At 41.3% G+C, this 24,843-nt stretch overlaps 1 protein-coding gene across 2 annotated transcripts; it reads right to left on the bottom strand.

Moving 5' to 3' along the window:
- Window positions 1-1,558: 1,558 nt before the first annotated feature.
- PTPDC1 (protein tyrosine phosphatase domain containing 1) lies at window positions 1,559-24,491 on the bottom strand. Of its 2 annotated transcripts, XM_062008240.1 has the most exons (10): window positions 24,163-24,491; window positions 11,968-12,060; window positions 9,154-9,325; window positions 8,275-8,355; window positions 7,931-8,049; window positions 7,063-7,200; window positions 4,898-6,093; window positions 4,028-4,213; window positions 2,878-2,988; window positions 1,559-2,072 (listed from the first exon to the last, which is right to left on the bottom strand). In XM_062008240.1, the coding sequence occupies exons 2-10, from the start codon at window positions 12,050-12,052 to the stop codon at window positions 1,956-1,958; spliced, it is 2,205 nt and encodes a 734-aa protein (XP_061864224.1). In that variant the 5' UTR covers window positions 12,053-12,060; window positions 24,163-24,491; the 3' UTR covers window positions 1,559-1,955. The 2 variants fall into 2 exon arrangements, with proteins under 2 accessions (XP_061864224.1, XP_010205846.1); XM_010207544.2 differs by lacking the exons at window positions 11,968-12,060; window positions 24,163-24,491 and adding an exon at window positions 9,843-10,056.
- Window positions 24,492-24,843: the final 352 nt, after the last annotated feature.

A 24,843-nucleotide genomic window follows, 5' to 3' on the forward strand; every position in this document is an offset into this window, starting at 1 on the left:
TCAGAGGCAAGAGCCTGTGACGCTCTTATTTATCTCATCTAAATCTCTCTGTTTCGAGCCATTTTGCCTTGGCTAAAAAGTCTCTCCCCACCTTGATTGTTGTCCCTTTAGGGACCTTAGGCTTTCTCTCCAGAACCTTCTCCAAGCTGAATTGGTTGGCTATAATTACAACTGCATTTTCATTGAAACCATCTATGGAATCAAAAAGCACCCAATGTCTGCACTGCCCAGTTACATGGACTGTGTGGAGGTAACATTTCACATGCCTAACATGAACCTCAGAAAGACTACGCCAGTGGCACCTGAGGATATGCAGAAGTCCTTGTTAATTAACTACACCCATTTAACCAATACTGACCTGGTCTCTATGCCCCAGCATGTGGTGCCAGGAATTGGAGCTGTTAACTCCACCTGCAAATGCATGTGAGTACTGCCAAGTCTGACTGCTAAGGTAATGTTCAACTGCTTGTTTTGGTGCCTTGTCTCTCCACAAAGCTACTTTTGTCTACATGATTCATAGGCAGTGTATTATTTTCAAGTGTGCTTACTTTGATTCTGCCAAAGTACTTGTTTGGATCTCAATTTTATATATTACCATCTAACAGTTGAGGCATGTATAATTTATCTATATTTTTAACTGGTCTATTTTTAACTCTAAATATTAGCCATTTACAGTACTGAGTACAAATATTTTGGAAAAGGGAGAGTTCTTGTTTAACTACTGAAATACATCAAGCTGGAGAAGCTGTTAGTGCTGCAAACTGCCATTCTAGTACAAATCCTGAGGCTGTATCAATGACTGCAGTTGCAATGACATCCCAGCTGTTTCTATTGTACTGGATAAAAGTCATAGAATGATAGAATGGTAGGGCTTGGAAGGGACCTTTAGAGATCATCCAGTCCAACCCCCCTGCAGAAGCAGGTTCACCTAGATCAGGTTGCATAGGAATATGTCCAGGAGGGTCTTGAAGACCTCCAAAGAAGGAGCCTCCACACCCTCCCTGGGCAGCCTGGGCCAGTGAAATAGTTTTTTCTTATGTTTAAATGGAACTTTTTGTGTTCAGCTTCATCCCATCACCCCTTGTCCTGTTGCTAGCCACTACAGAAAAAAGGGATGTCCCAACCTCCTGATACCCACCATTTAGATATTTGTAAATATTAATGAGATTCCCCCCTCAGTCTTCTCTTTTCTAGACTAGACAGCCCCAGTTAAAAATGCCTCTACTACAAAGTGTGTTGCAGATCATAAGGTTTTCATAGACTTGTTTTCTTAGTATTATGTTACACTTATGTAAGCAAGTTTTTGCTGAACTTGCATACAGACAGAATGATATCCTTATTAAGGTCTGATAATTGTTTTCTTAGCCAAAAAAGTCTAATTTAAGGCCTTGATCACTTAATGCTCAACACACTGAACATGTTTCTCTACTACAACACCTTTTAGAAACACATTGGTGAAACAAGATCTGTTATCACTACTCTTAGTCTTCCTTTGAAAAGGAGCTTAATAAATTCAGTCAATATTTATTTTCTGCAAAGTCAAATCAAGTACCATTAATGTAAACATCTGTAATACACAAATAGCAACTCCATCCATTACATCTTTGCAAACCATGGCACTGAACTTGTGGCAATCTTGTATTCTGAAAGTGATGTTGCTTGTCAATGGCAGAGGATTCTAAATCAATAAATACATTTGAAGAGAACAGTTGGGATACAAAAGCACAGAACCTGAAACCAACTGCCGCAGTGCGGTCACATGGGAGCTGTTGTTTAGCACTGTGTAGATAGAACAACTCTCAGTAAAACTCCCTCTAAAAAGATAAAATGCTTTGTTAATAATGACTGTTACCTAGAGTTAGGTAAATCATGCCAGAGAGCACAAATTATAGTAGCTGGAAAATGCAAAGTGATTTGGTAGGCCCATCTAATTCTTCGGCGCAGGTGTGCAGAAATCAAGAGGGATTCTCTGTTCCTTCCTTAAGCTTTTTTCTTTTATCTTCCAGTGCTTGTTTAAATACTTTTTTCAAGGTATTGTAAACATATGGTCCATTTTCAGAATCGAAGTTTGTCTAGTAAAAGGGAGAAATTTAAGTTCAGTTGTTAAACAGATGTCACACAGCAAAAGGCAAAGCAGATGACCAACATTTATTGAGAAATTAGTTCGAAGAGTTATCAAAGAAGGTCTGTATTTGATGATGGAGTACTTAATGCAAAGTATTTTCAATGTTATGCTCACTAGACATGAAACTAGTAGAAGGAGAAATGTCATGGCTGTTTTAACTGGTGGTATGTCTGTAAATCTGTAAGAGATTACAGGCAGCAGGATGATGAACATTCTTAATTCCTCCTGTTGAATCTGAGAAGCAAGCAGCTCTGAGCTGAGCAATAGCAAACTTCACCTGCCACTGTTTTTAAATGATTCCAAAAGCAGAAGTTATTTATACACATCCTATATTAAGGGCACAAAACATAACTGAATTGCAATGTGGTTTCAGAAAATGATTTAATCTGATGGAAGGGTTCCAAGTGGCACAGAACCTACTCAAGCCTTTAGTAAGGTACTCACAATGACTAATTATTGTCACCACTTAAAAATTACCTTTTTCCCTAATGTGAAGAACTCCACAGCTTGGGAGTGATGCAGAGAAATGAGACTCAAGGATAGGGGCTGTAGGGACAGATTTTAATTGCCTGGGAAATATTCCCTATCCCTTGCTGATGAATATATAAAGTATAAAATCTGAAACAGATCAGCACAAGCACACCAAGTGTGAAGGAATTACCATGACTTTTCTAACAGAGGCCTGCCCCGTTGACTCACCTTTCATCATTTCAAACAGATAAATACAATGTCATAGACAAATGGTTACTTGCCTTAGTGAAAGCTTTAATAGCACGAGCAAGTAAGGCCTCCTCCACATCAGATGGTAGCATCTGCAAGTTCACCACACAGTGTAAGATACAAAGGATAGTCTGACACTGTTCCTGTAAAAGGAACAGCAGCCATTAGAAGACATATTTTCATGAAAGACATTCAACTTTGGGGTTTTGTTACTTGCTGTTTAAATCCCGGACTGTGCCTTCCTATACTGAAACCTTCAGGTGTGGGAGATGGGGAGGATATTTTCACAGGCCTAAAGAGTCTCTACATAGTTATTTCAGTCATGACAGGAGAAAGTCTTCTCTTGTACTGTACCACAAAGCACTCTGGAAATTTCTAGGAGGTCAGGAGTGCACGTGGAGACTTTCTTTTTCAAAGTCCCCTGCATGAATGGTAACATCAATGTAAATTGGCATGGAAAAAGTGAGATTTGATCTTTCCAGCCCAAAATGCTGGGTGTGCACGTTTAGGGCTCTTTCCCCAGTTCACATAGGATGAGCTGCATCTGTCTCCTACCAAGTTTCTGTCATCATTAAAGGAAGCCTGCAGAGAGACACCTGGGCAGCACTAGCAAGGAAGCATAAAGGGAGCACCAGCACCTTTGTGGCTGCTGGTTCCCATCCCTTTTCCAAGGGAGACAGATCTTCATACAGGCAGTTCTTATTTATATAGAAGAATTTGGCCTGGCTTCTGATTTCTTGGATTAGCAAATTCTTCCTATCCCTTGCTCCAGCACTTCCAAAGCTGATAGATTAGGATGTGTGCATGTCAAATACGACAGCCATTATGCACAGCTTCCAGATGTGACATTAATGAAAGCTGTACATCAAACCACAGAAAAAAGGTTTCTCCCCTTTGCCTCTGGATCTCAGACTGCAGAATTTTCGGAGAAATATGTAAAGTTGAGCTTCTACTATGTAAAGATAGTGTCTGGTACTTTTCTTACAATATTCATCACCATAGTATTGATTCCAGCCCATACTATTCAATACCAACACAATCTTCATTCTGATTTTTAAAGAGCTTCAAGATGCCTGTTAAAAGTGCAGTTCCTGTGCCTAAAGGCCTCAAATAACTAGCTTAACACACGTTAACAAAACATACTTGGCAGTTAAAGAGTGAATTGACACATATAATATCTACCTTTTTCAGTAAGTAAAGTGCATCCTGTGATTCTGTGCAATTTTTTGCCAGCATGTCAATATCATCTTTGGATATAACAGGTTCTTTCAGCTGCTCTATCCAGGACCACATCAAGCTACAGAGGATAAAAGGATCTCTCTCGGTACAGATTTTATCCCAAGCTCCATCTCGTGAATTCAGTTCTTTCTTAAAAACAAAACAAAACAGAAAATGCATCATGCATTTACTTGTGCCAGCCCTCTCCTTGATCATACAATAATGACGAGTTCAGAGTTAAAAAAAACCCCATATTTATATTTTTTGTCCAAAACAGCAACATTAATCAGCAGTGATACATGTGATTCTTTAAAAGAGAAGGATGGCATAAACAGCACACCTCAAAACCTCCCAGTTATCTACTGAAATAAACCAGCTCTGGATTCCAGCTAAGCACATGTTGCTGGGCTGAGTTCATTTTGAGGAGAAGCAGTGGCATTCCTCCTAAATTCTTCTACTTTTGCACATAGAGTCCTCTGCTCAGTTCTGAGGAAGCACTGCTGAAAAACAACACAGCTCTACCTTAAAATCTGTAGCACTCTTATGCTACCAGTAGCCAAGTTACAACCATGGATAACTGCACCAGCTTTCATTAGCTAGTAAAATGAACACAACCAAAAACAATGCTCTAACCTTCTGCTAGAGACCAAAACTTGGGGGTGCATTCTGCTTGATTTTGCAAGGACTGGCCCATAACTATCAAAACCAATTATTTACTGAATCACTGCATAAACTGGTGTCCCTGTGTGCCATTTTCAAAGCACGTGGTGAGATGTTTGCCACTCTAGGAATTAATATGCAGAGCCCATCACACTGAATCACGTTAAAAATTACCTGCCACATTTCCACCTTCTGCTTCACTTCATCCTCTCCCAGAAATTCATTGATATCTGCAAGTGCTTTTGCTGCCAAAACTCTTCGGGCTTCCAGACTTAACTCTGACTGCAGAACAATGTGTGGAATGGCTTCTGACACATCTTTGCTCCCTTGGCTTTCACATCCGATAGAAAAGTTCACTTTAGAAGAAGAATCGGAGTCCTCAGAGGCATAGACTCTTCTGCTATACATATTAGTCTTGTCGTCTTTTCTATGACCAATCTCATTGGTAAAATTATGCCTTGGCATTCCAGGTTCCCTGGTATTGTGGAGAGTTGCTAGACCTGAGGAAAAGGTTCTGCTGCGTTGTACTTCTTTGGTAGAGTTCCTTCTGTGATACAGTGAGGATCCATCTTTTTGTCCATCCAAACTGAATTTACCTTGACTCCAGAACACACACGTGTTACGCACTAAAGCTTCTTTGTTTAAATCCAACTGTTGCTTTTGCTCCCCTGTGGCAGAACACTCCTCACCACTGTTCTGCTTGTTGCACAGTAATATCTGAGCAGGTACTGTCCATGCAGTTTCTCCTTGTTCTAAAAGAAACTCGGTTCTCCTTAAATCTGAGTCACTATAGCTTAAACGCCTTTTCAGATGAGTAAGAGGCTGAAGGCATTCGACATTGCCTCTTTTCCAAAGGAGATCACGTTCATGTCCCAGGGAGAAAAGAGAATCCTGGGTCTCAGAAGTGGATGAGTGGGTGTGGGACGATTCTGACACATCACTGTCCTGCCTGGAGAGTTCTCTGTCTAGCTGTGTGGAGAACAACTGAGAAACAGTCTTTTCAATTTCAGCTGAGAGATCTGGTATATCTAACAGCTCTGCCTCTATCACTTGTCTGTTTTCTGCCAAGTCTAGCAACAATTTGCAAACCAGATGAATAAGTTTTGGCACGTGTTTGAGATGCCTACTCTCATAACCATGGAGCAGATGTCTCTGACGGGTCAGGTACTGGGACAGTGTCACTGTGTGTGCCTTGGGCTCACAGCACGCAAATACATTTCTCAGAGGAACCAAAAACTGAGTGAATTCTCTGATGCATAATAACTGCCCTCTAGTTTGAATAGAATTAGGCCTTTTTGCTCTGACAAAAAGAATTGCTTGATCAGCACTCATTCTTGTTGCAAAAACTAAATAGCAAGCTATTAGGACACCTGGAAAATACAAAGACAAGTATTAGTTGAAGAACTGGCAGATTAAAAAATCAGTGGAATTACAGAATAGCAATTACTATAGGTAAAGGCTTTATGCCCTCTGTTATGTGGTGTTGGTAGCTAAATATAGTTGCATTTGTTGGACCACAAGATAGTAAACTCCTTGGCACTACGCTTTCAGTGAGAGGTAGCTCCTCACCCCAGCATCTGCTGGAGTTGCATGAGCAGTGAACACAGGAACAAGAGTGCCTACTACAGGAAGGACATGGGCTGAAAGATCTTGAACTGCAGGCATCCCTTCTCCCTAGTAACTAGTGATAGGACAAGGGGAAATGGCCTCAAGTTACACCACAGCAGGTTTAGATTGGAGCTGAGGAAGAACTTTTCCCCTGAGAAAGTTGCCAGCCCCTGTCCCAGGCTGCCCAGGGAGGTTGGGAAGTCCCCATCCCTGGAGCTATTGCAAAGCTGTGGAGCTGAGATGCTGAGTGCCGTGGGTTAGTGGTGGGCTTGGCAGGGTGAGGGGAGGGGTTGGACTCAATGAGCTTAAAGGGCTTTCCCAACAGAAATCATTCTCTAATTCTATGAAAGAAATACGTGACATTTTAGTGGCTCCACCAAATCTACCTAACAATGAGTGGATGCTGTGTAAACATGTAGCAAATACTGGACAATCGAAGTGTGCTAGGTGATTTTCTTCCTATCAGATAGAAGTTGTGCTGTTTGAATGTAACAGGGAATTATTATACAGATTCAAACTTCTTAGGTTTCTGTTTTTAATATACTAAAGCTGATCTCCTCCAGGCATGTGGGTCATTTCCACAAGCTTGTTCAACTTAAATGAAACCATTGCCCAGACACACATCTCACAGTGACACAGAATCTTAACAGATTATTAGTATTTTCTAACCAGAGACTGGTTTGCATTATTACAAACCCCAGTTCTGTTGATCTTGGTAGTGGAGCACGTACCTGTCCGCCCAAGTCCTGCATGGCAGTGCACAGCTACCCTCCCTTCCTGCAAGGCGAAAGCCATGACCTTTACCATATCAAGTATAGTAGTGAAAGATGCCACTCCATAATCCTTCCATCCAAAATTATAAAAATAAACTAAAATAAAAAGAGAGAGAGTTACTTTCTGCCATCCCGAACGTGCCATTTTCAGTACTGTATGCAAAAGAGAGATGACAGTACTAACATGGCATAATGGATTTTTAAATCTAACTGCATATTGTTTGCAGGAGATTATTTTCCTATTGAAATTTGATAGAGACATGAAGCTAGCAAGGATTTGTCAAACTAAAGTTCAGCTAAAACGCAAAAGGTGTAACAAAACTGAGTGATTCACACAGAAATTACCGAGCTATATATAGGTAGAGGGTAATTTGTTCTTTTTAGAAGCAAAAGCACATCTTCAGACAGAAGCTGTTTCTTACAGAGGCACTTTTTCTCATCTCACCATCATATAAAGATTCTGTCAGTACAAATGGCCTCAGATGAAATAACCTTTTACAGTCTAGATAAGAGAACGAATTGTGCCAGAATTTGAAACATCATTAATGTTTCATGTATTGGTGAATTAATAAGAACACTTTACCTAGCTGTTGTCCTTTCTTTATCCTAAACACATGAACATAAGGCCTCCAAGTCACTCTACCTCTGCGCAATCTTCAGTAATGTTTTATTCACTCCTGATTATATTTGCTAAGTTTCACGTTGACATCCCATTTTGTGCAACGTTTCTTACATTGCTGCACTGAACACACGGGAATTCAAGTGAAAACACCTCTAAGTGCCAAAAGCAATAATTAATGAAGAACAGCAGCAGGAGTGAACTTACTTCCAGCCTCCATAAAAGCTTCAGGAAGGTAGGTGAAGCCGCTTTCTTGTTCCAGTGGATTCCCACAGCTCGCATGCTCCCCAGGACGCTGAAGGTTAATTATGGTTTTTATGCCACATCTGAAGGAAAGAACAGATGAGTCAAAGTACTCTATGCAGCCAAAATCTCATTATCCCTTATTTTCTGAAACACCCATTTATTCTTACTGGAGAATAGATCTTTACCTGTTGTATATCGTTTAATTTAAAGAATCTTTATCAAGCATCAAAATCTATATTGAAAGAGAAAATGGATCGGGACTTAAACTAGTAACACCCACAACAAATGAGGACTGAAGTTGTTACCTTTCAAACTGTTCAATAATGTTGTACTTCTCAATTAATTCAGTTGAGGGTCGAGCCATAGCCAGTATGTTGTCTGTTATCCTGAGAAATTAGAAAAGTGGACAATAATGTTGATACCAATAAATTCCTGGATATGAATCTACAAAAATAAGACCATCATGCTGTATTCAAGAAAGACATCAATACCTTCCTGGTTAACTAGAAATGATTTTTCAAATCATTATAGTGTGATACAGCATCAGTGACAAATCCTGTAAAGCTGACACAGATACAGTGTCCCAAAAGACCATTACTGGAACTGTTTAAATACCAGGCTAAGCAAGAGATTAACACATTCCTTTGAATAGAAATCTGGACTCGGATCTCTGTTTGGCCCTTTAGGTTTGTATGCTTCTAAATGGCATTTGCTGATACCAACAAAAAAAGATCAGTAATAATGTCAAGATACATTTCATGTGAATACTACTGCATATGAATAATGCTTTTGAACACTGGTATGTTATTTCACCTTCAGTAAATGCTACTACTTTCAAATTCCATTACGAACGCATTTTAAGTTAGTTTGCATTTAAACCCTTAGCAAGAACTGTCTGTAACCCAGAACAGCATTTTTGTCATTCATGAAAGATAGATATTAATTCTTCTGGATCTGAACCAAACTTATTGTAAGGCAATAGAAATCTTTCATCATCTTTTCTGGGCAATGAACAATGGCTATTTTATGGTTTGTTAAGTTGCAATCCTGCATCAAGCCATCATTACATTTGATACTTGGCAGCAGCTGATTTTAAAAAAACCATAACTATTTCCTTTCAATTCTCTAACAAATACAGGCAGTTGATGCAGTTATGTTTAGTGATAGTAAGTGCTGCTCATTACCAAGACGAGTAGAGCCCTTTAATGGCTTGTTCCTGGTCACTCCACCGAGCTGGGTTTTCATATTTGCAGGCACGTCCCCCACACGCCATGGAGCACTGCATGTGGCCAGGAATGACATGGCGAAGGTGCTCCCCTACTTTTGTGTATTTTGCTGTGGGACGCCTTGAACTTCCTAGAACACAGGAAAACATAAGATTCAGCAAGAAAGCTTAGAAATTCATCTCCCTTCCATCGGTTCACCCTTAAACCGATCAAGTTACAACCAGCATAAATGAACAGAATATATATTTAAGGCTCATTTTTCAACACAGACTTAAAGTAAGGATTCAGAGGGGGGGGGAAATGATTGCATTGCTGCAGTTGTTTTTTCTCAGGGTATCTTTGGTTCTTCTGATGAAGTTAGAGGCCTGTGATATCCTTTGGAACAAAAAAGAGGTCACTTGTCCTCTTCCACCTGTGAAATCAAAACCACTTAGCCATGTATTTGGTGCATGTGTGAACGCTGGCTTCTGCTTCACCTGTTCTTTTGTCGGAGTGAAAATCATTGAATAAGGAATCGGTGAACACAATATAAAACACAGGAAAAAAGGATTAAAACCCTGGTATTTTATGCATGCCTATAAAATGTACTTAACAGATCAAAGGCATATGAATAGAACTGCCAACAGTCTTAATGAAAAGTACTTTACTTTTCTTTTCAGGGAAAGTTGCCTCCAGCTCCTCGGGGCTCAGAGACGACACAGCCACCATCACCCGGTGAGTCGAGGAAGAGAGAAGCTCCACCACAGAGCTCCGGCGCCGCTGGGTGATGCGGAGGAGGGGGTCAGAGGAAGAATGCCTCCGGCCCTGGAAAAAGTGGCTGAAGATGCTGACTGCCGAGCGCCGGCGGGGTGAGCCCTGCATGGCTGAGCCCTCCCGGCGACCGACCGCTCGGGGCCGCAGCCGAGGACGCGCCGACAGAACCGGCAAGTTGCTCAGCGCTGAAGTTGTGGAGAGCTGAGCATCCTCCTGTGTGCTCCGGCAGCTCGGCAGCGCGGGGCTGAGCCGTCCCCATGGCAACCAGCAATGAAGGCACTGCTGCCAGCTATCGCTGGGGCTGCTCCATGCCATAGGAATCGAGTCTGTTTGGGACAAACTGTTCCGCTGCTCGATGAAAATAGTTGCATTTCAAGCGGATAATTTTGCAAAGAGACCCAAACACGTTCCATAAACAATGTGAGCATTTAGTTGGTTGTAAATAACATGCATTCAAGACTTGCTGAGACACAAAATACGAGAATCAATCCGCTTCCTGAGAAAACTGTAAGTATGTACATTATACTCCCCCACCTCTTGGTTTAACATTCCACAACCACCTCTCCTCCTCCACGTAGCTGCTCCAAAATGCATCATTAGCTCTGTAATGATTGGGATTAGTGTGTGCCTACTGAAATGGTTCAGTACGTGATGAATTGTAGACTGTTCACTCTGGACCATTCACATCTTCAAACAAAACATAATTTGTTATTCCAAACAAAAGGCTTATTTTTTTTCAGTGCACAGCTTTTTTATTAAGCAGAGCTGTTAGCCCTACAGACTGAGATAAAGCAGATTATGGGGAGGGGAAGATGTATCAGTTGAGTGCTTTAGGCTTTTGAAGGCAGCTATTAGGTGGCAAATTGCCTCCCACTCTGCTTCCAGTGTGCTAAGAACAAGAGTGAGGTGGCCAGAAAGATTGCAACGCTCTCAAAAGCACAAAATATTTCATGCAATTAGGTGGAGAACAGACTGCAGTGATGCTAAAAAAACTTCATCATCCCATTGTCTGTGCATTAGACTGAATGTTAAAGAGAAAGAGTGGGGAAATCCAGAAACCTCACCCTGTGTTCAATAAGCAAATGAATCCCATTGCATTTTCCTAGGGGTATATCCTATCTTCAGTTTGTGTTTCTTTTGGTACCACAAAACCAGTAACACTTGCATAGGAATCTGCACAACAGGCAGCTCTCATAAAAAAATCATCAGGTAAAAATCAACTGTTTCTTCTAGGCACTGAACAGGAGTTGCACCCCAGCTCTGAAGGGGGGCTGTCAGGTTGGCTGTAGAGATCAGGCCTGACACCTCAAGAGTGGTATGAGAAAAGGGAAACGTTAACACTGACTACATTAGCTGCTGCCTCAAAACTCTGCTGATACCAAGAGCTAAGGAAATACTTAAATACGCTTTTCTTTTGGGGGTTGAGTGGAAGAGAAAGCAGATGAAAAAGGCTATTTCAAGTGCTGCCTATACCCAAGAAACATTAAAAATGTTTTATAATTAATTATATTACTTTCTTATATTTAATTCTTTTTCTCTCCTGAGAAACTTTTCTTCAGTATATCTATCAAGTGATAACGGAGCTAGAAATGAGCAATGTAAAATGCTGCACATGGTTATTTTCAGTAGAAATCTAGCAGGATTTGCAACTACTTACCCAAAATAGTAAGAAATAATTACATCCTGTAAGAGCTTAAATACTTCACTAGAAAGAGGAGTTTTGTGGAAGGCATGTTTGTATTTGTTTTCAGTGTGCTAGGCAGCTCCTGAACACAAGAATCAGAGTTTCTTCAATTAAGAGACCTGACAATACGAAAGTTACAGAAAAGCTCCACACATTAACACACGGTGGTGATGATAAAGTAATGCAGTTTGGTTTGTTACAGACATTTTCTGTCACTAATCTGGGATAACAGTTCTCTTTTTTCAATTTTCTATGGAAAATATTTATTTTTTGCCATGTTTTATGATTTCTCTAAGCACTTCTTATGAATGGCATATCAGAGAAAAACAGATTACCTGAGCTCATGTTTGCAAGGTACAGACTGCTCTCTAGCAAGGAAGAATATGGCAGTTCATTTTGCAGCAGAACTCCTGCAGCCATGGCAGTACCTGTTGAAACAGCAAAATGTTCACTGATAATCTACAACAGAAGATCAAAAATGCAAAGTAAAACTGAGCACTTGGCACCTGGTTATAGACTTGTCCAATTTGGGCAGTCAGACAGGGACTGTGCTTTCTTTTTGGTATGTAGGCATGTTAAAATTCAACAGCTTTACTGTCTGTGCTGGCAATTACAAGTTTAGTTGAGTGTTTCAAGCCCTGAAGTTTGCCTGATGATGTACTTTCTGAGTTTTATATGGACGGGAATCACTCAACTAAAAGCATTTGATGTTAAATACCACTTTGATTTCCTCAAATTCTTCAAAGTATACATACAGCCAGAGATCTCAAAAGTGAAGCCTTGCAAGGGGCAGTTTCAGTAGAGTTAATAATCATGGCATTTATCATTTTAGTTGATATTTGCCAAACAGACTGTCCATAAGCTATGAGCCTTCCCTACTTTCTTCCCTCCATTCCTTGTGGTTAGCCCATTGGCAAGTTTGAAGACACATATATGATGATACTCCTCTAGCAAGAAAACAGAACACAAGAGTCTGTCTAAGAAGAAAACACATGGGTTTTTTCTCATGCTTTACTGTAATTTCTAATGCAAGTTAAATCCTGCTCTGAAGACCTTCTATCTGGCAAAAAGAAAGCTAAAGGAAAGCTGTAAATGTGAACATAGTAATGAGTCACTGTGTTTGACTGGAGATTCTTACCCAGTATAAGATTACCATCCTACTTCTCTTATCTCTACAGGAAAAAAGCTGCAAGTATAACAAAAGAGCATTTTTAATACCAAACTAAGTACACCTCCTGTATGTATAATTACAGAAACTTTACTAAACAGACAAAGCTTAAGTCAGAAATTCTGCAAAACCACTATTAGGATTCAGCAACATGAATGGTGTTTTAAAAAACAGATTTGCTAAAAACAGAACAAAACCCAAACCAAAGAGCATCTTAGGGGTTAGGTGATGTAACAGTCCTGTGCTGTGTTGAAGTGTGGTGTTAACTGCTCAGTGTTCATTGTCCACTCTTTATCTATAATTCTGCATAATTACTTTTAAAGTAACTATTCAAATCAATTCAAATAGAATGTCATTCCTTCAGATATTACGTTGTCTACCACATACTTGAATCAATTATTCTTCCAACAATGCTAGTGCATTTATTCCCCACGGTCATCTAGGGCAGCTCTGTCCTCTTCCAGATGCTTGAAGATGGGAATGGAACACATGCATCAACAGCCCTTCTGTACTGCTGTCAGTCACCTCAAAAAAGAATGACCTTTGTCTCTGAAAGCCAAAAGGCCTTTTGAAACTTCAGTGATGCTCAGAAATGCAATTACTAATGCAAATATATTAATGTGAATATAAATTAAGATTAATCTTAATAAAAATTGAAGGGTATCTGGAGCATTTTCTACTCAGCTACTTGACTATCTGACTTTGCACCTTTAAAAGTGAAGCCTTTCATAAATCAGCAGGAATACTTACATAGAATTGCTGTCTATTTGGAGAAGCTCCAAACCCTCTATTTTTTTCATAGTGGACTTTCAAATCGGTAAGGGGTGGCTTTCATGATCAGAGGAAACTTTGTAGCTAAAGAAAGAACATCATTTTATCCCCAGAAATTCTTTATAGAGTTAACAGAGTTGAATTAACAAAAATTGGTGGTTTCTATTTCTCAGAAAGTTCGCCTAAATAGATCTTAATAGCTTGTCCAGATAACACAGAAGAGATGTCTCACCATACGGGCAGCAGAATCACCACCAGTATGACTATTTAGTTTTCCTACTTCCTTGAACTCAAGTGTTAGAAAAACAAATGAGATGAAATACCAGAGATATTTGAAACATCTAAATTACCTTTTTTTAAAAGTAGAATTCAGACTGACAAGGACTCCTAACTGAAAAGGGAAAAGCTGGAGATAAATGCAGAAGATTATATACCTGCAAATTACTAAATACTAGCCATATTATTCTAAACAGACAAGGTAAGCAATGTGTTTATTTGCTGTGTAATAGACTAAACCTCCCTCAATTCCATTTCAGAAGATATACCAATCCCCCTTTCCTGTTCTGTCTAACCAGGCAGTTCCAACTGACTTCAATCTTTTGTCTGCGTGCCTTCCGTTTGCTAAATGTACCCTGGCAGGTGTTCTAAATTGCACAGTGTGATAAATGGGTGCAATCCCTTTACATTTATATCTGAAGAAAAATGTTCAGTGAGATTGTGAGAAATCCCTTTACAGAGTTAGATTACACTCCCCCAAACAGATGTAAAATGTTATAATTTGGGACAGGAAGCACTATTTCAGTGCTACTCTAACTAGAGAGGGTCATCACATTCCTGCACAGATAAGGGTTAAAAGTAAAAATTTATGCCTGAGTAAAAAAAACTTCTCCTGATTCTATGCACCTGATATTCTTAGTTATTTAAAGGTCCTCTTCTGCATCCTGTGCATCACATGAACACTTGGTAGATGCTGGAAATAAAACTCAGCATGGAGCGTCACTCCAGGTCATGGTCCTCATTAGCTGTCTGAGGGAACCCTGGTCACGTGCTCTGTGGCAATCATGATGCCACCTTAATCAGATCCGCTCCATTATCTCTGACATGCATTTCTATTGCCATGACAGCAAAGAAGCTGGTCTTGTAATCCCCACTTCCCAATCCAAGGAATGGAATAGTGTCTGAGGTGACATTCCATCTCTTCATTTGTTGTCACAGGAAGCCATGACATTAAGCGTTCATCAACACAACAGCTGATGAAACCAAACCAGAGTAAAAATGGTCTGTGGTGTTGGCTGACCCAAGTAACTAGCAAGGAAACAAGGGTCTCGTGATCATCAGATGCCCAGTGCTAAGGGAGATATTTCAGGAAGTCCCCTCCAGATGTGGATTTCACATTTGTTTTGAGCTGGGCTGTGGGTTTTTTTTCCCACTTTGGAGAAGATCAATTCCTAACAGAAAAGGTGTAACAGTTTTTGTTTCTTGCAGGCTGCACTATTGATTCACTTGCATTTGGTAGCATGACAATTCCTACTCACTGCTCCATGCATGAGAAGGAATGGAGGAGATAGTACATATAGTATAAAGGCAGAGGAAATACTAAAGGTATGCTGCACTGTCATAGGGGAGAGATCACTCTGTGCTTCTGCTTTCTTGTAAGGAGTGAAGCAGCCTCTTGTACACATCCCTTTCCTCTGGAATAAAAGCACTTCTCCTTGTAGAGTTACAGGTGGAGCAGTAAAGTTCCCTGCAGCAAGGAGGTAAACTGGGAGATAGGGATCCATCATGAAGCAGGTTCTGCAGCTGCCTGGTGGGCAGACTCACCAAGGAAGAGCATGAAAGAAGCATACCTTACTGCTTCACATGAGCAGCCTGCAGATCAGGCTGGCAAACCAGCAACAGCGAAGCATCAACTGGCTTAGGTGGCACTAACAAGGAAGAGCCCTTTTTGTTATTTTAGGATCTGGAAATGAGTGGCTTCCAGTCACTGGGCTGAATTTTCGCTCCACAATGAAATGAGAGTAAGGAGCAATGAGACAGGGAGATGCTGGTCTCACTCTACCTTAGCAATTAAGATGGTTATTTAATAGATGCAGTTACAATCTTTTACTTTGGAACATGTTTTCAAAACAGAGAGAAGAGCCTGTGTTCCAGCCTGGAAGGATTCCAGCTGGAGCAGTTGAGCTGCCAGCAGGAACAGTGTTCCCATTGTAAAGCTCCCCATGGCATTTCTACCAGCAGCAAGGTCCCATCTCTCCAGATCTGTGTGGATTTGAAAAACAAGAACATGACAGCAGGCCACACATTCTGAAAGATTACCTTCATGTATTAACATGAAAAAATCTTGGATAAGCTTTCAATTTTGAAGTATATGTATAAGAAAAGCTATTTTAAACATTAACTATATTCATACAATACAGGCAAGGAAAATGCTGATGCTTAAGGCTGTCACATATAATGTTGAAGTTATTTTTACTATTTTCTTGTCTTCTAAAGTGAATTTGTTCTCTCCCTCTTGCAGTCATATCTAAGTAACTACCCAGCAGCCAGATTTTTAAAGGAACATAGTCAACTACAGATGCAGGTAGAGGCCACATTATTTTAGTACTTAAGCACTCAGGTAACAACTCGAAAATTCACTCCATGGCCTGATTCCACAGGTACTTATCTTCCTGAGAAGCTTTGCTTTTCTAGGCAGTCCCACAGAAGTCTACAGGGTATCTGTCTAAAAACAAGATCATATGGGGAAAGTTTTCATGGCCAAAATGCAAAGTTCTGAAAACTGCACTAATTAAGATGTTTAGATGGGTAACTAAGGATAATAAAGCAAAAATATGATAGTTTTTTAGATAGAATACAAGAATTGCTTGTATTCTAATGAAGTGGTTCCGAGCTACTGAAGTAGAACTTGGTCTCTAAATTCAGGCTTTAAATCTGATGTTTTAATACTGACAAATCAAAGAGTTTTTAACAGGAAAGTACTCTCAGTATGCTGAGACATGGTAACTTCTACAGGAGGCACTGGTAAACAAAATCCTGCTTTAAATGACAACAGACTATCTCATCTTAACATTTATGGCTACAGTTATGTAAAAACTGCAGATAGCTGTTTTTTGTTAAAATGCAAGAGTTCTTCTAAGGTATGTATCAGTAAAAAAGCTCACTGGTGGTAGAGAGGACAAGGTATTACCATACAGAGATTTTCATATGGTTTAGTTTGATGTATTTCACACAGCAGAACAACACTACAGCTGTTGTAAACCTTTCAGTGCTTTCACTGGGACAACAACCAGAACTGACTTGTTATTTCTGTTTTTCCGCCTTTGGGAAAAAAAAACTATTCCTCACGTGTTTCAGTAAAAGGTGAATGGCATTTAATCATTAAGGTCGATATTTACAAAGGACTACAACTGCTTTCACGTACAAGAGAGACAAAAGAAAAGAATTCATTCAAAGATGATGTAGGTGTTGGCCTGGTGATTCAGTATTTGCTATTCATAGAATGTTTTTGACATAAATAGCAAGAAACTGCAAGCTAAACTGATGGGCAGGTCTACCAATTGACTTGATTCACGTTCAGTTACATCAGCTTTCTGTGACAGTGTTAACCCAATAGTTAACAGAAGTTACTTTCAACTACCTTGACAGGCTGGCAGCCAGTAATTACTCACAAGAATTATAAAGCAGATGATGTAAAATGAATGTATTAACTGTTCTACAAACCAAACTAGTGACTCAGATACTCTTGATCATGAACATCTTGTTTACTAAGAGACAATCATACTTGTGAGACATACATACAGAAGCATGAAACATTGTCAGTAACAGCATTCAGAGTGTGAAAGTTGAAAAATGAACTCTGCAAGTTACAGGAATTATTTTCAAATCTCATTGAGTCAAAACTATAGTAAATTTACACGAGTTTTAACAGAGTTTCAATAATTTCAATCTAACCTTACCTGTTACCCTGCAAAAAGAATGAGTGATTGTGGATCCCTTCATTGTTGCAGTACCAGCTGCAAGGAATACTTCTAGGGAGTTCACATTTTACAGAGAAGCTGAATGATGTTGCCAGGGTATTTCCCGTGGCTAATTGGATTTGAGATGGTAATCTGGGAGGAGCCAGGAACTATTTTTTCTTAAGACTGCATGAGGAGTGCCTAAGGGACTATGCAGATAATCATCCCATAAACTGCTTTCTGTGTCAGCCTAGATTGTGAAGGTATTGAGGCAAAGAGGCCACACCAACCTGATTTTTAATAACTGAATCTTCCATCTCTTTTTTCCTGTTCACCTCATTTTCCTATTAGCAACCACAAGTAAATATATATCTACATACATATGTGTGTCTACATGCATCAGACAACTAAGCATATAGCTTAGAGATATTTCTGTGAAGTCACATTAATCATGAATCCCCAGTTCAACTGATACATTAATTTTGAAGCACCATGAAAACTAGAGATAAGTATCTCATTGTTATCTGTGGTTATACCCTTAACAAAACAGGGTTTTTTTCTCACCCTATAAAGCACAGAATGTCACTGAGGTGTTTACATAGAGTATAAGTTAACTGCATTAAAAGAAATATCTCAAAACCATAACAAAAATAAGTTCACCTGAATGTAAAGGATGGAATCTGCTGAAAAACAAAGACTTTGCTGCGTAAAATAAATAGCAGATACATAAAGTAATAAAAGCAAGCTAAACAGAATAGGATACAATATCTTATTCTATTTACTAAATCAATTTCAACCACCAAATATTAGCTGACAAAAAAAAGGCTCTCGTCTATTTCCATCACTTCTCTGCATGCTATTAAAAAAACCACCCTAGAACTAATTAAGCCCTACTCACTCCTAATCATTAAAAATGCCTCCTAATTGTTTAGAAACAAAATATTTGTGCAAGCTTCTGTGGATCATAATCTAAACCAGCAAGGAGAACAAGCTACAGGAGACAACTCAAGGCTGATGCCAGCAACCTTATTAATTCCAAAAACATCACCTGCCTCACCTCATCACCTCACCTCTAGATTTGGCCACTAGAGAGATGGAGCATATAACAAGAGTAAACTGTTCTGTTAATTTTTCAGAAACGATTTCCTAGTCAGGTTTTTACTGTTTACCACTACTAGAAGTCGAAAGGAGGAAGAATCCAACTACTTTTCTGTAGGAAAAAATAGTTTACTGAAAACAGACACAAATTAACAAAGCAGTCCTTCAAATCACACATCTGGTTTCTTACTAATCTTGTGGGGATAGGAAAAGAAAGTCACATTCGTGAACTAAAGTGCACCCAGTCATTTTAGTAAATGGCAAATATCATTTTTATATACAAGTGTGGACATTTATGGAAAAAAACCTCAAACTTTAAATAAAAATGGAGCTTCAGAAGGTTTATAAACACACTAAGGTAAAACCTGAACAGATTATGGAGCCTAAAATCCTATGTTGCACATCATGCTTTAGTATGTTAGTAGAAGTTTTGGATCCAAAGGTGGAACTGAAAGACACCAGACCTCGAAAACACCTGCCCTCACAGGTCCTGGTGGGGAGCCCCAGAGCCTCCAGCAGCCCCATGCAACGCCAGGCAGTAAGCACACACACCCCTACATCTTCACTTCAGTACTGAGTACAGTGGGCCTCAAGCAGAACCCACTGTGAACCTCCTGGGAATTACCAACTGCCAGCAGGAACCTGTATTAGCATCATGGAAAATGCAGAGCAGAAAGAAGTGGAGGTCAGCCAGTCCAGTGTCCTGTTTGGGCCAGGGCTGACTCCCAAATCAGATCAAGCTCTGACAGATTCCCTGGCAAGATCTCTGTGTAAGTGCCACTCCTCGTAGCAGCACCACTTCTTGGTTTCATCACATGTGCAGTCGTTAGAGAAGTGGTTCTGGAGATCAAAATCTAAGAATTATGAGTAAAGGGACATGGATATTTTTCAAGTGTCAGCACACAAAAAATGTGTTGAATAAATGGAGCATCTGGTAAAATGCTTTGTAGGAGGCAATGAAGGAAGTTAGCATGTTTTTTAGTTGCCTAAAGAACAAAGAGCAGCTTTAGATAATTAAGGAATATTAATTAAATGAAACTCTTAATACAAGCATACTCTTTTGGGGAAAGTTCTGAATGCTCACATTTGCAAAGCTGTCACTGACATACTTAGTGTATTTACCTATTTGATTCCAGAGAGGAGTTAATTCTTGGATGCAATCCCAGAATGGTGGGGGTTGGAAGGGACCAACTCCCCTTGATCACACCTCCTGAGCTTTGCTATGAGGATGTTAATGAGAGACAGTGTCAAAGGTCTTGCAGACATCCATTTCTCTCCCCTCATCTACCTAGCCATCACAGAAGGCTATCAGGTTGGTTGAGCAGGGTTTCCCCCTTGTGAATTCATGTTGACTAGTCCTGATAACTATTTTTCCTTCATGTGCTTAGAGATGACACTGAGGACGAGTTGTTCCATCACCTTTCCAGGGAGGGAGGTGATGCTGACTGGCCTGTAGTTTCCCAGTTCCTCCTTCCTGCCCTTTTTGCAGACTGGAGTGACATTGTTCTGTGTCCAGTCCTCAGGCACCTCACCTGTGCTCCATGATTGCCCAAAAATGCCAGAGTGGCTTAGCAACCACATCAGCCGCTCGTTCAGCACTCATGATGCAACCCACCAGGACCCATGGATTTGTGGGTATCCAGCTTGCCTAGGAGATCCCTAACCCCATCCTCCTCAACCAAGGGAAGGTCCTTCTGTGTCCAGACTTTTTTATCATCCAGGGACTGGCATTCCCAAGGGCCAACCTTAGCAGTAAAGACTGAAGCAAAGAAGGCATTCAGTAGCTCCGCCTCTCTGTATCCTCAGTCATCAGGACACCCTCCTTGTTCAGCGGCGGGCTCACATTCTCCCTAGTCTTCCCTTTGCTGTATTCTTGGTACAACAGCCTGCTGCCTGGCTGTATCATTCTGTAGGTGTGAGAGGTTTGCTTGGCTGCCCCCCTGTTCCTACATTTGTACTCTTTGGTGTTAATGGCAGTCTATTCAGCAAAAGAACTATTTTTTTTTCCTAGTGATCTGCAAAGTTTAACTAGTTCCAGAAACAACTGACAAACATGTTTGTTCAAACAGGCTATGCCATTGTATTTTTGTGAAGACAAGGCTTTGTGTTGAGGATGACTTTTTGGGGGAGTTAACCATTAGGCTGAAATAATTTGCCATTTCCAAGAAAAGAACACACAGAGTAGGTGGGATGCTAGTGACTAAACTAATCATCTTTATCTCTCTAGGCTTGGCATTTTCCTATTGAAATGAAGTATCTCAAATCCTCTGGAAAATTCTACTGAACTACGATTGTCATTTAACAGGCTTTTTAGGTAAGAAGCACAGGATCCCTAGGCTCACAGAAGCTTCTTTCTCCTGCACTGCACTGGCTGCCTCACGGCTGCTTTACAACCAACTTATCAAGTACACCTGTCCCATGACCTTGGGAACTAAATTGTGAGACCAGGCAGGTAGAAAACTAAGTTGTCTTATAAGGAGCTGGATGCCATTAAAATGTTTGAGCACTGTTTAGACTGAATTGTTTTCATCGGTAAATAGACAGAATCAAAACATCAAATGATTCTAAACAAAAAAAAACCCCAAAAGACAAAGCCAAAGTTTACTAAAAGCAACTTTGAAGTTACTATTAAATTAGGACAAACTATGTGTTTCAATTGCTAGCTGGCTTTGGACATTTCCAGCTTCATCTTTTGCTTTCTGCTCTTCTCGTAATTTGGATAATAAAAAACAATTACTGTGGCTTTATTTTCAGCCTGTATTGAAACACTCCAGGGCATGATTTAGTTTTGTGTAACTTTAAAACTGTATGAAAAGGTGTTAAAGACTTTTTCTAAGTTTTGCTTTTAGATTTGTTGTTAATATCCATTTCTGTCTCTTAACCATTATGCAGTACCACTGCAAATCAGTCACAAAAGCAGGGTCAAAGCCTCAACTGCAATCGTCAGTGTCACCAGTTGTGAGACAGCTATACATGTTTAGCTGCTTAATGATACATCACAGAGCAGCACCTCACCTGTGATCCCTGTCCTCATGCATCATCTGTACTCCCAATAGTCTTTTTCCTGTTCCACTATGAAATAAAATTGCTAATAAAGGAAAGTGCAGTGAAATGTTAAGTAAAGGCAACATACTAACGTGAAGATTTCCATGCAAAAGACAGTTGCCAAACTAAAGGATTGTATCAAATATTACTCAAGTCACCCAATGAATTTGCAATGCAAAAGGAAGCCTAGGAAAAGAGTCCAAAACCTCTTTTCAGCCACAGGCTTTAAAATTAAAAGATTCACAATTTACCTGTAGTTACAAAAAGGAAAGGAGAGCTCTAGCACTGTCATCTAGCTCTGCTTTGTGAGATAGCTTGTTTTCTACATATATAACACAGCAGGATCCCTGTTCCTCATCCAGGAACAGTCTCCTTTGGGTTGGCAGCTCTGTCTTTGAAATAGCTGGCAAACAGATATCAGGAAGAAACCCTTCTTTCATCAATTTTAGGACTTCTGAAGAGCTACCAGTTTGTGAGGACCTTACAAAAGCACTGTTTAATGGAGGCATGTAAATTCTAAGAAACACTGGCCCAGCCATGGGCATGCAGAACAGTTACACACTAAAACTTAACTGCTCAAAAACTGGCAGACTAGGTAAAGGAAATGAGGAAGTGTTGAGTAAATTAAGCAGCTCTTAAGGTAGCCAATCCTTTTAGGTGTTTTATAGTGTCCTTTTTTTGCTAAGGAACGAAATGGTCAAGCTCTGTAACACAAAGAACTGATTGAGTGAAGACCTAAATCAAATTAATTTAATGTAAGTGGCCGGACTGCAAGAGTTGCAGGTCACTTTATCTGCCTTGTGTCCCTGTCATGGCAAAAAACTCCAGAGTGGAGAGAAAAACATTGAGGAAATGGGTATATGGTTTTTGTATTTTCAACAATAACAAGTTACCCAAATTCAGGGGTAAAAATGTTAACAAAATTCAGTATTTTCTTGAAAAGGTAAGAGGGAAAAGACCTTCAATCAGCAGCTTCAAACTAGGCAGGTGGTCTTTAAGCAGCAGTAACAGGAAAGAGCTGAGTTGGTTTTGAAACGTACTTGTTTTATGGAGTTATAGTACTAACCACCCTGTACAGGTGAATTGGGTGAGCACTTTGAGGTCAGCAGCAGTCATCCAGTGGTGAAGGAAATGAGAAACTCACCTCACCTATTTGAACTGAGCCTCTTTAAACAAGGGTGTCTTTACTTCTGAATTACATACCAGCAGGAAGAAGAATGAAAGTAAGCCAGGAAATGGTACTCTCTGTTCAGGAAAGTGGGAATATAGTGCCAGAAATCAGTACTACATTTGCTGGCTAATACTAAAAGATACAAGCAATCTTGTACCTCATCTGAGCACCTGCAATCTTTTTCAATAGCTATTATTTGTAGCACATTCTTTCCCAGCAACTAGCTTCATCCATGTCAGATTTCACAATTTCTGCTCACAACTCCTCTCACTTGTCATTTTAACTGTTAGGACAAAGAGAAACAATGAAGTAAAATTTTTACTTAACACATGGATTATGCTGCCACCCAAACAATCACATAATGAGAGGATTACATTGCTAATTATAACTCTGAGGAGATATTCTTACAGCATCTGGCCCTCAATACTGGCTCCCTAACTTATTTCTTCTTCCTTGTCTTACATGAGTGGCTCCAGGTATGTTTGACATAAACAACCGATGAAAGCAAGAGAGGGATAACTGCTTTCAAGCAACATGTAATTGTAAGTACTTATTTGGTACATATTCTTTTGGGATTAATTACACCACAGCCGTGGTGCTCAGTTTAACTAATTAAGGTACAGGGCTCCTGAAAACATGGCTCTTTCTAAGAAAAGGAAGGGAGCTGTGCAAAGGAAACCAGTTTAGATTACCACTACATCAGGTAATCCTTTCTTGTTTTCTGTGGAAGAGCATCGTTGTAGCCTGTTGGAAACAGCACTCAATAGCTGCACCTTCAATTACTATAATGTATTTGGAGCATATGCTACATGCACATCTCCCTTCTCAACTCCAAAAGGGACCAAACTGATCTGTTTCTGAGGCTGAGTAAATGATGACTAGAGGTAGGGTACAGCCGCTACAAAACACGGAAACGCAGCTGCGAAGGGGGAAATCTCTTCCCATCGCGGGCATCACCCACACACTCCCCCGCTCTCGTTCCCCGGCAGCCGCACGCCTTGGCGGAGGCCGGATCCTGCGGTATCACGGAGAAACGCGGGCTGGACGGGCCGGATTCCAACCGTGCGGTCCTGCTCTCCGCCTCTGAAAAGACCTGGTGCCGGGCAAGTGGCCACGGAGGAAGCTGGTGGGCTGCGAGAGGCTCTCCCCTGGGGCCGCCGGAGAGCTGGAGGGCGGCTGTGGGCGTTACACTCGTAATGGCGGGACTCGACTCCGGCTGCCATCGAGGCAGCAGACACGGAGCTGCCGGGAAACTGCAGACCGCTAAGGCAGCGTGTTTTAAGTCTCTCTTTTTTTGTCTGAGCACATTGGAGCCGCTTACCTCAGCCAGGGGCGGGCATGGCGGGAAGAGGCAGTCCCCCGGGGCCGCCGCTCGCACCCAAGAGACCTGAGGCCCAGGACGCGCCCGAGCCACCGGGTCTCCCCCGGGCGCGGGAGCTCTCCGGTCACGGGGGGCGGGATGTGTGTGGAATGGCCGCTTCTCCGCAGAGGGGCCGCGCTGCCGTGGCAACGGGGGCGGGGCCCCGGAGTTACAGCGGGAGTGGGACGACGGCGACGGGCTGGAGGCGAAGGAAAGAGGGCGAGCGGCTGCAGATGCGGGGAGGCGCCGGACCCATCTGGCTCCCGCCGCACCCGGCCGCCGCTCCGCTGCCCGGCGCGGGGGAAGGCGGCGGCGGGGCCGCGGCCGCGCGCATGCGCCGCCGTGAGGGAGGGCGGGGGGGTGGGCGGCTGTCCCCGCCCCGTGCGCGCCCCCGCCGAGCCGCGGCCTCAGCGCTCCTCAGAGCGAGGTGTGGCGGGGGCTGAGGGCAGGCGGTGCGGGAAAACTAGCGGCCCCGTGGCACCCACGTTATCAAAGATCACTCGTTTCCTTCCACATCGGAGACGCGTCGGGGACCGATGTCCCCGGCAGCCGCCTCTGCCCGCTGCACGGCCCGGGGTGGGCGGGAGCCAGGCCTTGGGCCTCCCGTAGCTGCCACACTCCGAGAAGCACACAAAACAACAG

Source organism: Colius striatus, chromosome 15 (assembly GCF_028858725.1).
Source record: "Colius striatus isolate bColStr4 chromosome 15, bColStr4.1.hap1, whole genome shotgun sequence".
NCBI lineage: Eukaryota > Metazoa > Chordata > Aves > Coliiformes > Coliidae > Colius > Colius striatus.

Excerpts from the sequence above, each read along its gene's own strand:
- PTPDC1 (XM_010207544.2), bottom strand. The coding sequence starts at position 10,056 with ATGCAGGGCTCACCCCGCCGGCGCTCGGCAGTCAGCATCTTCAGCCAC. Across the intron at positions 8,050-8,274 it reads ATTATTGAACAGTTTGAAAG|ATGTGGCATAAAAACCATAA; the intron begins GTAACAACTTCA and ends TCTTTCCTTCAG. Across the intron at positions 7,201-7,930 it reads AGCTTTTATGGAGGCTGGAA|TTTATTTTTATAATTTTGGA; the intron begins GTAAGTTCACTC and ends TTTTTATTTTAG.